Source organism: Haliotis cracherodii, unplaced genomic scaffold, assembly GCF_022045235.1.
Source record: "Haliotis cracherodii isolate W230 unplaced genomic scaffold, xgHalCrac1.p SCAF_3, whole genome shotgun sequence".
NCBI classification, from domain to species: domain Eukaryota; kingdom Metazoa; phylum Mollusca; class Gastropoda; order Lepetellida; family Haliotidae; genus Haliotis; species Haliotis cracherodii.
The window spans coordinates 70522154-70536707 of NW_027266286.1; the positions used below are offsets into that span (position 1 = coordinate 70522154).

General features: G+C 39.7%; 1 protein-coding gene across 1 annotated transcript; it reads right to left on the reverse strand.

The window, feature by feature from the left end:
- Window positions 1–7406: 7406 nt before the first annotated feature.
- Window positions 7407–11562, reverse strand: LOC139474623 (toll-like receptor 4). Its single transcript, XM_071257707.1, has 2 exons — window positions 11539–11562; window positions 7407–10021 (listed from the first exon to the last, which is right to left on the reverse strand). Exon 2 carries the CDS (start codon window positions 10014–10016, stop codon window positions 7560–7562), a length of 2457 nt encoding a protein of 818 aa, XP_071113808.1. The 5' UTR covers window positions 10017–10021; window positions 11539–11562; the 3' UTR covers window positions 7407–7559.
- Between the last annotated feature and the right edge of the window lie 2992 nt (window positions 11563–14554).

Consider the following 14554-nt stretch of genomic DNA (forward strand, 5'->3'; position numbering starts at 1 on the left):
ATCAATTCTAAATCGAAATCACCATGGATCCCAATTATGTCATCTCTTACGACTAGCAATAGGGTGCTGGGGACACATTGTTCCCCGTGTTCCCCACTTTTATTCGACTAATCCTGATCATCACCTTTACTTGATTGACCAATCCATAATGATGACCATCACTTAATCGCCACCGGTCTGAACTGAACTGAACCTTTATTTACACTCAGACCGCTATCAGCGGCATCAGAGGTACAAAATATTTCAACAGCATAATACATATACATGTAAATATAGAACAGAATTTTTTTAAAAACATCTTTGCCGAGTATGCAAGCATATGTATACAGATTCACTAGGGTAGCAATATATGTGCAATTCAATAAGAGGGAGAGTAACTTCAACAATGGGTAGCCTAGTGGTTAAAGCGTTCGCTCGTCACGCCGAAGATCCGGGTTCGAATCCCGGCATGGTTACAATGTATGAAGCTCATTTCTGGTGTCCCCCGCCGTGATATTGCTGGAATATTGCTAAAAGCGGCGTAAAGTCAAACTCACTCACACTCTCACTACTTCAACAATGACATGATGATTTACAGAATTTGGACAATTTTCTCAATGTTCCCAATCGTGAAGGGAATGACTTTCAACCTTAACATGCTGTCTTATAAAGGGACATAACTCTTGGGTCCCTAGTGGACAGTGCGGTAATGACTGTAAAATTTGCTTGATTGTCACATTATATTTGTAAGTACTCACATATGTTCTGATAGGGCAATTAGAAACAATTCAACTGAGGTCGTAATGTAATAGGCAATTCTTCTTGAGGACATGGGGCACGGAAGAAATACCTGATTCTCATAAAATGTTACAAATACACATGTTATGTCCCGAAAGAGGCAAAAAATGCGATCTACTAACATTAAAAGCCAATTTCTATGTAAAGATACCAAGCAAGCTAATAGTCGGGACGAAAAAGTAAGTTCGTTATATCCATCAGTTCGTTATCAGCGTGTACGTTATAAGCGTGGTTTTTAATGTACACATATAATATCTTGAAAAAAGGAAAATAATCGACTCGCCCGGCTAGCTCCAGCCGGAAAAAATATTGTTTTGCGCACGTGACTTTGACATTATACACAAACGTGGCGATGCAATGCAGCCTTATAACTATACGGGGTGGTCGGGTAGCCTAGTGGTTAAAGCGTTCGCTCGTCACGCCGAAGACCCGGGTTCTAATCCCGACATGGGTACAATGTGTGAAGCCCATTTCTGATGTCCCCCGCCGTGATATTGCTGGAATATTGCTAAAAGCGGCGTAAAACCAAACTCACTCACTCACTCACTCACTCACTCACTTATAACCATACTGTTTCCGTGTGCGTTGTCTTCAAATCAAAGTATGCTGCAAGTTTCGTTTAGCACTGAATAACTGGTCTTAAAAATATCCGTTATGTTATACGAACTATATGCGGCTGGTTCTGTTCTTACTCGTTTCACAATGAATTCCTGTCTCTACTCCAGTACTGTTACTGTTCTAGGTATTATGTGGTTACAGAAGAACAGCGCGAGACAGTTACTGCCTTATTACGCATCAGTAATTTTGCAGATATTGTCACGGGAACAACACGTGGGATACGAAGGGATCTGGCACCTCTTGGAGATAAACTGTTGCAAAATCCTCGACCTACTGAATCGAATCAGAAACCAATTTAGTTTCGTTTACTCACCTCTTCAGAAATAAGAACAACAGGCAACTGTAGCTTAGGTTTTTGCTGTGTGTCTCGTGGTGAAATGTACGACTCCCTTCCTGGTTGGTGTGTTTATAAGTTATGGCATCGATTGACGATAACTTTGTTTGCTTGTCAGAAAGCTTTGTATGTAAGGAAAAGGATGAAATTAACACATTGATTTTATTAACTTTGAATTCAACATTTTTTTTAGAAGACTTCTTCGTGGTCAGGGGGTTTGGGTGGCCAAGCGGTCAAATGTGCTGCTATTGTGCTGCAATTGCCTTTGCTCATGAGTAAACGCCTGAAGTCTGCGTCACTTCGATCTTTCTCCTCAAATTGTATTCAAAGCGGCGCTAAAGTCAACTAACTCAATAACTCATAAAAAAACGTTCGCTCTTCATGGCGAAGACTTGGGTACGAATCTCCACATGGGTACAATGTGTGAAGCCCGTTTCTGGTGTCCCCCGCTTTGATTTTGCTGGAATATTGTTAAAAGCGGCATAAAATGAAACTAACTCACTCATATTAATAATGCATGGATAGTAACCGGTGAAAAGGATATTTGGAATGTAAATTCAGGGGATATTGTTTGTTGTTTAACGCCGCACTCAGCAATATTCAAGCTATTTGACGGCGGTCTGTAAATAATCGAGTCTGGACGAGATAATCCAGTGACTGACACTATGAGCATCGATCTACGCAATTAGGATACGATGACATGTATCAACCAAGTCAGCCAGCCTGACCACCCGATCCCGTTAGTCGCCTCTAACGACAAGCACAGTCGCCTTTTATGGAAATAGTCACTGAGTTTACGCCACCAATTGCAATGACACCGACAATGAGCATCACACGTCGTGTAGGAAGGAAGACCATAGAAGAGCCCCAGATTCAACATCAATACTATTTTGTACTAATGCAGGAATAATCATAGAAGCTCATATTTTCACATTTTATCCATTAACCAATATCTCTGCTGGTTTAGCAAAGATGAACAACATATGACGAAGGCCTTGGGCATTTACCTTCTCAATATAAGTGAGTGAGTGAGTGAGTTTGGTTTAACGCCGCTTTTAACAGTATTCCAGTTATATCGCGGCGTGTCAGCTTAATGTGGGAGGAAAGCCCGAAGTGATGCAGGTCTCAGACGTTTACCACTTCGGTGAAACCCACGAGCACGGGTATGGTGCTGACAAACCTAGAAACATAATCGGGGCGAACCGGGATTCGAACCCACAATCATAGGTTTCTGGCGTGCCTAAGGGACGCAACTCTGCACAGCGAATCGCGGCGCCTTAGACGACTGGGCCACCCGTGCCCCCTTCTCAATATAAGAATTTGGCTTCTAAGTATCATAGACCCGTGAAGATCTTGGGTAGAATAGGTCTTCAGCAACCCATGCTTGCCGTAAAAGGCGACTATGCTTGTCGTAAGAGGCGACTAAAGGGATCGGGTGGTCAGGCTCTCTGACATGGTTGATGCATGTCATCGATCCCAATTGCGAGGATCGATGCTCATAATGTCAATCACTGGACTGTCTGGTCCGTACTCGACTATTTACAGACCGCCGTCATATAGTTGGAATATTGCTGAGTGCGGCGTTAAACAACAAACCAAACCAAAACCAATTGTATTACCTTACATTTATCATACGGCGACTATGCTTGTGTAAGAGGCGACAAACAGGATAAGGTGGTCAGACTCGCTGACTTGGTTGATGCATGTCTTCGTATCTCATTTGCGTAGATCGATGCGCATGATGTCAATTACTGGATATTCTGTGCCTACTTTGACATCCGAGCTTACCTATAAAAGATTACTGCTGAGTCTACTCTGAGCTATTCTGACAAGTCGAGTCACAGCATCGGTAACTCTGTCCTGTGAAGCTGGTTATGCAACAGGTTATTTGAACTGATGTTCTTGAAACCTTGTTAGACTGGCGTCGTGGCATTTATTTACTTATGTTTGTTTTGATACTCTCTGTGTATTTAGATCAGATCAGTGGTATAATAGAACTGATAGGTTACTATCACTGTTGCTAACGCTGTGTGAGTTCACTTGTAGAGTCACTTGCAGCCTTGAGTTTACTTGAAGGTTAATGTTCTTGCTTGGTATTTTGCGTAGTGTTAAAAAAAGCCTTAAACTTCAGTTTAGTTTATTCTACCAAATAGAATGAATGAATGAATGTAATGTTTTTTCTCTGTTACGTGTCGATTCCTAGATTGAAACAATATGTTAATCCAGAAATCTACACGCAAAAGAAATGTGTGAAACCAACAAACAACCAACAAGTGGTATAAAATCAACAAATGTATTACAAAATTATTACAAAAAAAGTTTACAAATCAGCACACATTACTGATCAGCAATTATAATGGCAGTAAACAATAGAGTGGTGGTTTAATATTCAATGGAAATTGATAATATGATGGCAGTGGTCAGTATCAAATACAAAAATACAGTAGTGACAGCAAAAGTCAGTTATTATAATATATATATTCACCAAGCGGCGACAGTCATCAAGCTTCCGAGATTGGCTAGGCAGGGAATCGGGAATGATGAGCGATCCTCACACGAAGGCGTGATGAAAATCGTGTGTGTCCCGCAAACACGCCACGGCCCAAAACCTACCCAGCCACTGGAAGGTTCCAAACAGTACTCACAACATAGAACATTACAAACATTTCCATATGTTTCAATAACATCCTCTCACAGTCCGCGGTGCACGGACCGGAACTTTACACACCACACTAGCATCTAAAAAATTTAACTTCCTGGCGACTGCTTACATTGCCCAAATACAATGCAATGAGCGTCTACCGAATCTCAACAGAAACAGTGTTATAATCATTGTTAAACAATACAATAAACTGCCATATAACTACACCAAATTCTTTGATGTACAAGTTTTCTGCAGATGTTATGTTATCTCGATATGTACGTTTTTACTCCACTTGTCCTTAGATAGGAAAAGGTCAGTTTCTACATTGGCCAGAACACTTTTTTCAAGGCATATCTGTTTCATTTTTTCAATCTCAGCTGTCATCGACCACAATCCCAGTGTCTTAATAGTTGCAAGTGTCGGATATCTTACATGAAACATTTGTACAGTACCTGCAAAGTAGCGACTGTGTATTATATGCCTGGCTTTCGCCTGCATACCAAATAGTTTTTCAGGAGTAGTCCGTTGTGCCATGTGCAAACAAACGTCTCCCGATCACGTCCCAGACGAGCTCACAGGGGGGGAAAGGTCAGAACTCATGCCTTGCATTGCATTATTGTTATCTTTGGCTGCTTAAGGTAGTCAGTTACTATACGTGCACAGTGGATGTGTCACTCGTGAGTGACACAACGGACCAGCATAGTTCGAAAACGACATAATCTTTGGCGCAAGTGTGTTGTAACTGTAGTACTGCCGAGTGACCCATCAATGGACAATATGCAGTCCCTTTCATTCTGGCACTCATATAGCATTCAGGGTTTCCCTGTGCTTGTAACAGCAGAAAAAGAAAACACTCGAGCGGAATGTTAGCCACCATGAATATGTATCAGACCCATTACATTCCATGGAGGAAGGGTGTTGGTGTTGGGTGCACTTATTATGATAGCTGCAACAAATCGAAACTTCAGAAGAATATCATAAGTAGGGCTTTTCTTACCGCCGTCTAAACAGATTGCTTTTCGCGAACACCTCGTGTCATCACTGATTTTCAGCGGTCTATTCATATACTTTTCAGAGCTGTTTTCCCTTTGCGACAAATGGAATCTGTTTGGGCGGATATTCTCTTGCATTGACAATTTATATTTGACAATAAAAATATCAGCTTACTGCCACGAATCCAGTTCAAGGCATTTTATCAACTTTCCAACCAATTTTTTCACGATGAAAACGCGTAAACTAAAAAACAACAAAAGGGTCTGGCCTGACAGTGTTGTTGTCATACTAAGTCTATGAACCAGGAAGAGCACAGAGAAAAGTAATTTTAACATGACACTGTAGAGGCATGTTCCTGCAGAAGTCAGACTGTTGTTTATTCAATAGGTCATATCCATTTCATCATACATTGACTGCACAAACAAAAAAGCTTTAAACTTTAAATTTACTCACCCCACTTTTGATGCATGTATATGATTTGTATGCGGTTCCTAATGTTTCATGTATAATTCTACACTGAAATATTTTGTGGCAGAGGGACATCCTCAACTCAGCATACATACATTGTCAAGTTGAGTACATGTTGAGTTTTACGCTGTTTCGTGACAGTGTGTGACACAACGATGGTATTATCATTTGACGGAAAGTGGATGAAGCTGTCGTTCAATATTGCCCTGAGCTTAGAAACAGGCCAACAATTAATTTCTTTCCTCCTTTCCAATCTGGCAAGCGCCATTGTGCGGATTCCGCGGTATCGAAGGACACTATAATCTCAATCTGGTCATAAGAGTGAGTGATTGTGGTTTTATGCTGATTATAGCATTATTCCAGAAATATCTCATCGTGGAACACCAGAAATGGATATTGTATGTTTGTGGGGAATCGAACCCAAAGGATAAGCAAACGCTGTAATCGCTAGGCTACCCCAACGCCACTGTCATAATAGTTAACTAATGTCAGCTTGTTGTAAGGAGTGAACTAGATGACTTTGTGTCTTAATTACACAAAGTAATTAGCCATATGTAAAACAATATTCACTCACAATCTCATGTGATTTGAGTTACGTTATGATGATCATGTCAGAAGTGATCACACCATTTAGATTTAACAAAAGCGTCTTAGCGATGACATAAAATATTCAATAACCTCAATAATCAAATCAAACACACCACAACCAACAAGGAATCTGTTTTAGCTGATAATTGGTTATTCTCTGGCGATGACATCTATTATTATTTTACATATCGTGATCTTCTGCACAGCCTCTGTGTCATGAACGTAATCGTAGAACCAATAGAGATTAATATCTTCCCGATAATGTTTGAAAACAATAATTACACACACACACACACACACACACACACACACACACACACACACACACACACACACCACACACACACACACACACACACACACACACACACACACACACACACACACACCAAACATTCGTTTTAGTGGATGTTCTGAAAAACAACGTCTTGTGGGTCTACAGTTGTCATTTCAACAAAAACATAGTAAATCTTGAAGCGCTGAAAATATATTCATATATTCCTAGTCATTGGTCAGATTGGCCAAGCTTCATCAAAATGGGTTTTCTGTTCCATATCTATGTAGCTCATGACAATCAACCGAGTCTGACCACCTGATCCATTCAATCGCCTCGTTCTCCATGCATAGTTTTCTGGGGACTTACAATTGTAGACATGCATTAGTTACAGTTCAAATTATATGACATAAATATGTTTTACTATAGTTTGGGTTGTGAAGGAATATGTGAAACCGTGATTAATTTAATGTGAATAAAACACATGTTTACTTCAGCAAAACACAACGTATTCACTTACAAAACACTGCAATAATTCTTTGTACAACATGCACGTAATATATATCCACTTCAGAATTAATCCCTGGCAGTGGTTCATAAAAAGCTTCCTAAACATCTGGAGACGAATACAATAGACGGTTCTGGGATGTGACATCCTACAGAAAATACCTGTATGTAATGTACATCCACTCCAAGATGAATCCCCGGCAGTGGTTCACAACAGGCCTCCTGGACGTAAGGTACTACAGAAAATACCTTTAGAGATCCTGATCAGTATATGGTAACACGAATGAAAAAAGACATTGCATCACTGCCTCTTTTACCCAGCCTAGTTACCGATTATCATACCACTTATTAAGCCATTATTGTTTCAAATTTGCAATCTGTCTCAGATGTTTCCACAACGCTGTCTGATCCTCAGGGTATTCGTCCACGTGTATTATAAATTCCTCTTCAACCATGTTTAACAGACACTGAGGAAGGTCCTCTGCTTCAATGTCACCAACCAGTAAGATCAATATCCGGTTAGGAATGAGGACAGTCATGGAGTATATTGCTGCATTGATGGTGAAATGTGACCAGGCAGAGGGGTCGTCAAGGAAATCATGTGATACAACAAGAACGGTCTTCCAACTTTTGTTAACACCTTCTATAATTCCGTCAGCAATGTCATGACCCGGAAGTACTTCACGATCTTTTAAGAAGAGACGCACAGGGTGATTACAAAGCTCTAATGCAGGCCGAAGTTTCCGATAAACAAAAGGAATGTCAGCTTCACAATATCCAATATAGAGTGTGAAAGAAAAGTCTTTTCGAGTTAGATACTTGACCCCAAACCCAAGTATTCCCATGAGAATATTTTTTAATCTAGTTGGGTTTTTGGAGATATGGTAAAATATCAAAATAGACGTAAGGAAGACAGTCAGGCATGTGACTGTGAGAGTTAGGATCCATTTACCAGTACAGTGACGATAGATGCTCATGTAATCCCTGACAACCTCAACGGTTCTTGTCATTTGTCCATTGTCCTGAATACAAGGGAAATTCCTGTCAGACTCATAAATTACTGGTGAGTCCATCAACCACAGGATAAAGTCCAGATTTTCACAGCCGCAAGAAAATATGTTGCCTTGAACTATGACCTTCAGACTGTTTCTTTCAGCTGAGAAATCCAAGTCAGATTGTGTATACTTATCCAAATGTCCTATCATATTATATGACATGTCCAGAAGCGTGAGACGTGGAAAAGTAGCTGTCACAATGGGAATGGTATCAAATTTGTTTTGCGAAAGATGAAGATATTTGATTCTATTTTGATTTAGGATGAATGGGAATAATTGTAGGCCATTCAACGAAAGATCCAAATATACCACTAATTTAAGAGCACCAAATATATTTCGAGCTCTTAGCACATCATTGGCAAATTGTAAGTTGCAATCTTTCAAAGACAACGTTTTGACGTTTGAAAATGACTTAAAAAAGTCTTCAGTTACATTGCCAAGTTTGTTTCCAGATAAGTCAACGTGACTTACATTTTCCAACCCTTTCACACGAGCAGGATCATGTTGTTGGTTGTATCCAAAAAGCAATGTGTCAAGATTTTTTGTATTTGTAAACGTGACTTCATCATACGTATCTGACAACATGAATGTTTCTGTTGCATCAAAATAATGGAGTTTTGGGGGTAGCATCAGCGTGAGGTTCCCCTTTTTCCTCCCTTCTGCTCCTTCCCATCCGCTTATAGTTCCATCATATGTATGATGTTGATGACTTAAGTCCAGGTATCTCATTTGTGAGAACACCGCAACGAATAACACAAAACGTGCATCTCCAATGAGACGGTTTTCTGAGAGATCAAACACTTCCAAACATTCACGAATTGGTGACTTGTTGAAAGAACCTGTTTCAATTAAACATATCCGGTTACCTTTCAAGGACAACTCCGAAACACATATCTGAATCAAAAAGCGTGTGCTGTGTTCTGTTAGGATACGGTCATCTACATCTTCCTTGAAGCAAGCTGGGGTTTTAAATGTGTTGTTCAACCATATTCTTGTCATGTTCCTTCCAACAAGAGGATAAAGAAGATGTAAAACATTTTGGATACCGATGGCATTGTTGGTTAGTTCCAGATGTTTGAGGAAGGGCAACGGTTCAAGAACACCAGTCTCACTCAACGTTAAATGGTGACAGTGATTTAGAAGGAGTACCTCAAGTTTAGTTTCATTTAAACTTTGAAACGTTCCATTTGTTAATTTTTCTAATGAACAATGACCACCATCCATCTTGAGAACTTTGAGATTTGTCAGTTTGGAGAATCCAGACCCAAAGACAGCATCTGGAACGGGGTCAATGTACAGGCTGTGGAGCTTGGTGAGGGGAGCTAACACCAAATCTGGATATGCTTTCATCTTATTATTCTCAAGATTGAGTGTATGCAAATTCCCAAGGTCTCGGAAAAGTCCTTCGGGTAAGCAGTTGTTGTGCTGTGAGAGTTTGTTACTAGCAAGAAGCAGAGTGGTCAGACTGAATACCCCCACCAAGGCATCAGGCTCCATAGTGATAAGTAAGTTATTGTTCAGGTTTATGTGCGTAAGACAGTTTAAGTTTTGAAATGTCATATTTCTCAGAACTGTTATCTGATTGTCACTGATGTCAAGAGAGGTAATATTCCGTGGGAGGTCGTCAGGAACTTGCAGGAGTTGTCTCCCTCTACAGTCAACAAACTCGCCATTTTGGTCATGGAAAGTACAGACGTGTGTGTTGACTTTGGAGATCCTTACTGCAACGATTATGAGAATTCCGATTGCCGCTGCCATTATGTCTGGAAAAAGAATAAACGAGAAGGTGATGACTTCCCAACAACGTTTATAATGACATTTTAATCACCATTTGATTCTGACATGTGTATAATTTGTATGCGTGCTATTTTAAAGAACACTTGGTTACGTGTCGACTTTCAGATTGAAACAATAAGTTAACTAGGAAATCTTTACTCAAAATAATTCAGTGTGAAATCAACAATGAAATGTTTTTTTCAATTAACAACTGTATTATAAAATTAACTAGGTAATTACAATGACAGTACACTCTAGAGTACAATTTAATGGCAGTACACTCTAGAGTACAATTTAATGTCAGTACATTCTGGAGTACAATTTAATGGCAGTTCAATTACAATGGCAGAATGAAACACAATAGCAGTGGCGATACCAAGTCAGTGATTATAATATTAACCTAGCAGCATGTGCAAGTAATAATTCGCGTTTCAGGTTCCTTTGTAGGGACAACAAAGTAAGATAAACTGTGGAATAGTTCTTCAACGGAGCTAAAAAACGTACATGAGAAAAATCACAACTGCTATTTAAACATAAACATGATATACATTATTATTTGTTTTCAATCAATGTTAATAAATGACAAATTGCTTTGTATGTTTTAACGCTTCACTATTCAAGTAATCTTCCAGCTATGAAACGGTGGCTTGTAAATAAACGAGTCTGGGTTGAGGTGTTTTTGCTTGTTAGTTTAGCACCGCATTCAGCAATATTTCGGCTGTATTACGGCGGCCTGTCAAGGCCGGACAATCAAGTGAATGATATTTTGAGCAACGTTCCACCAAGTTGGGATAAGTTTAATCGCAATCAGCCAAGTACCAGAATCTGACAAGTAGTTTCATTTAGTCGCCTCTTCCGGCCAGTGCTAGGGATCGCATCTTACGACTACCATGTGGGGCTGGTGATACATTCTACCCCGAGTTGCCAGTTTCATTCGAACGATTGTGATGATCACCTTTGATCAGTGGGGGGCCTGGTAAGAATATAGGTCCTCAGCACATTATGCTTGTCTTCAGAGGCGACTAAATGAATCGGGTGGTCCGGCTTGGTGACATGGTTTATTGCGTATCCATAAGTTCTTGACTAACAAAAATGTATCATATTATATTCATGTAACATAGCGTCCAACTCAATGCCACAGGGGAGAAATGAGAAAGACTCATAAGACAGCCCTGATATACACCACTAAGAGTATCAAAGTAATGAGAAATATATGTGTATGTTTTACAGCATATTTTACCTCACAATACATTTCCAATAAAACAATAAAATATTTTACCTTAAATCCCTTTCTTTAAAAAATGGTATACGAAAGACATTTTCTATTTACAGAGTCAAAGCCTTTCTGAAAAAAGCAAATAAATTATAAAACCTACCATTAGTCCTCGACAGATACTTTTGTACTAACACTGTAATACGAATGTATCATCAACAGTACTAAACAGCGGAAGAGAAACCAACTCATCTCTTTGGAAATATAAAAATAAGACAAACTGTAGCTTACGTTTGTGCTGTGTCTCGAGGTGAAATGTTGTGTACGACTGGCTCCCTTCTAGCTTAGTGTATATTTATAAGTAGCCTTAGTTGATTTATCTATTTTCCTCATGACCAATAGCTTTCCTGAACATTCTAGGTCATATTGTGACGTCAAACAACATTCAATTCATGACAAAGGCAATTGTTCAACAAGCTTAAGGAAGTTATGAATACACAATGCCTCAAGGAAGTTGCAGTTATCAGTGTATTTCCTTCTTCCCGTTGATAGTGACGGATAATAACTGACAAAAGAAACCTTTGGAATGCATATAGAGGGGATATTGAATACAGGAAATGAAAAGGGCATGTATTGAATCCTCGCTGGAAGCATACTGGCGTTCGTGTCACTAACGAGGCTACGTGTCTTCATTATTTGTCAGAAAAGTATCCAACTGACCCAGTAGACAAGGGAACATGAACCACCTGGTCCTTGCAGAGATCTTCGACTACCTCATACTTTGTCCTACTAACGAGACTGCGTGTCTTCATTATTTTTCAGAAAAGTATCCAACTGACCCAGTAGACAAGGGAACATGAACCACCTGGTCCTTGCAGAGATCTTGGACTACCTCATACTTTGTCCTACTAACGAGACTGCGTGTCTTCATTATTTTTCATAATGTCATTGCACAACGAGTTAAAAAATGGTGACCAGAGGCCTCTCCAGAATTGGGTTTCACACAGTGTACCATGTGGGGAGTCGAACTCGGGTCTTCGGCGTGACAATTTAACCACGAGCCATCCCCACGGCCCCTTCGCTATTGTTATCATACAATACATGTATACAAGTCTTACTTTATGCAAGCATATATTTTCAAGAAGCTGTGTGCTGGCTCAACACAAGGAGGGTCATGATATTGATAACTCAAAATGAATACAGCTTTGTGTTCCTCTCTCTCTCTCTCTCTCTCTCTCTCTCTCTCTCTCATAAATTGGAGGATTGTAAGAATTCCGTGTGAGAAAGCACCCTAGACTTCTATCAATGCATGCACTATTCGAGCGAGAATTTCCTATTATCAATATCTGGGTGGGTGGTAAAATATATAGATTTTTACGCTCGTGAAATTGTTCGCTATTAGATAAAATAAGCTCAATATCAACATTTAGAATCGTGATTGTCTGACAATGGGCATTAGTCATGAGCCATGGATAGGAAAGATTGGAAGTTTTACAATGCCAGGATACAGGAAGCCTGACAACATGGACGCCGGATAATTTTGTTTATCTATTGTGTTTCTTTTTATGTGCAGCTTTACGCTTATTGGTATCGTGCATACGATGGCTTTGTGAATCATTGGGAAGTTGAATTCACTACTGACAACACCGAGGAGATATATTACAATTTAACGGTAGTGACGAAAGATTTTCCTGGTTAATTCGAGCTATTCAGATTCCTTTTTAAAGGAGACAATGTACATGTTTGAAAATTTGTATTCGCAAGCGGTTGATGTCTCTGGCCCACTTTCTTGGTGTCAGTGTGTTCGTAAACATAGTAGTCCTAGCTGGTGATGTGGAGAGTAATCCTTTACCTAATACCAGACAGACTACCCTCACAAGTACTGATGATATCCAGGTATTGCGGGCAGATATTTCTGTTGCTGGAGCTACTGAAAGCCTAACGGAATAAACTGTAGTAATTAACATGAACATTACCAGAGCATAAACTAATTTGAACTCATTGAAGGGGTAAGAAGAGGCATAAGACAAGAGTGAGATGTTATTCACTTCGGAATTACCTGCTGCGGTATACCTGGTGACCCCGAGGAAAGCCCTCCTCTGTGAGAGGAACATGTGTGTCATTTCTACATGAATTCCTTGTATGACTGAATATCAAGTTAAGCATTTTTCATACAACACGCGGACCAAGTTTACGACAATAGTCAGGCCCTATCAGAATCATGTGCCTTCATTTCTACATGAATTCCATATATGACTGAATATCAAGTTAAGCATTTTTCATATAACACGTGGACCACGTTCACGACAATAGTCAGGCTCTGTCAGAAAAGTTCTTATCCAGATATGACACAGATGCAATATTTGATTCGGCACATGTTTTATAAAAATATGATTCAAAGCTAAAAGTATCCAAGGACTACACCTACAGAATACGAACCAGGAGGAAGCTGTTTCTTCCTTTATAAATTATATCCTCCAGAAATGAGGTTGAGGGTTTACTTGGATGACAAGCTGGTCTCAGATAAAGTGACGTATCTGTATGAAGAATCAAGTGCGGATCTTGTCACACAGGGTAAAAACGTTCTATTCTTCTTCTGCACTGATACTTACTGCGACCCTCATCCTGAGATGCGCATCCCTAGGGACTCGGGTGTGACCCAGCGCACGCCTACACGGGTGCTCCATCTTTAGCTAGAATGTAAACGGACTTGATAACAAGCTTAGTATTTCTAACGCAATCAGTTTTCTTTCTAATTTAGATTTTGTCTGTTTGAAACATGGTCACATATATTTAGCCAATATTCCTGTTTCCAGTCGATTCGCGAAAAGAATAAAAATATGGCCACTTTAGTAGACGTCTCACATTACATGTCAAAGGTATTTTCTCGTTCACATTCAGTGTGACTGAATACTATTTGTTTCATAAACTAAAAGCGACCCAAAATATTTAACATTCTTAATTTTAAGTGTGGTCAATTCTACGATCCCGACCATATCGTGAGCACGTGTTTCATGTGAATCACTACCTAATTCTACCATGGCATTAAAGAATGTTCGATTCGGATTGCTTAAAAGGACGTTTCCTTCTTGCTACAGAAACCAAGAAGGGGAGAACAATTGGTGGCCATGGAGATGCCTACTTCTTGCCTGAATGCCTTACCCAAAACTTTCACATAGATGTTATCAAAGAGTAACTCCAGCATTTCACATAAAACAATACTCTCCTGGCGATAAAATGTGAAATATTATAAGATGCTGACATTAATGGATATGTGAAAGTGACCAAACGTCCATCGAGACAGAAT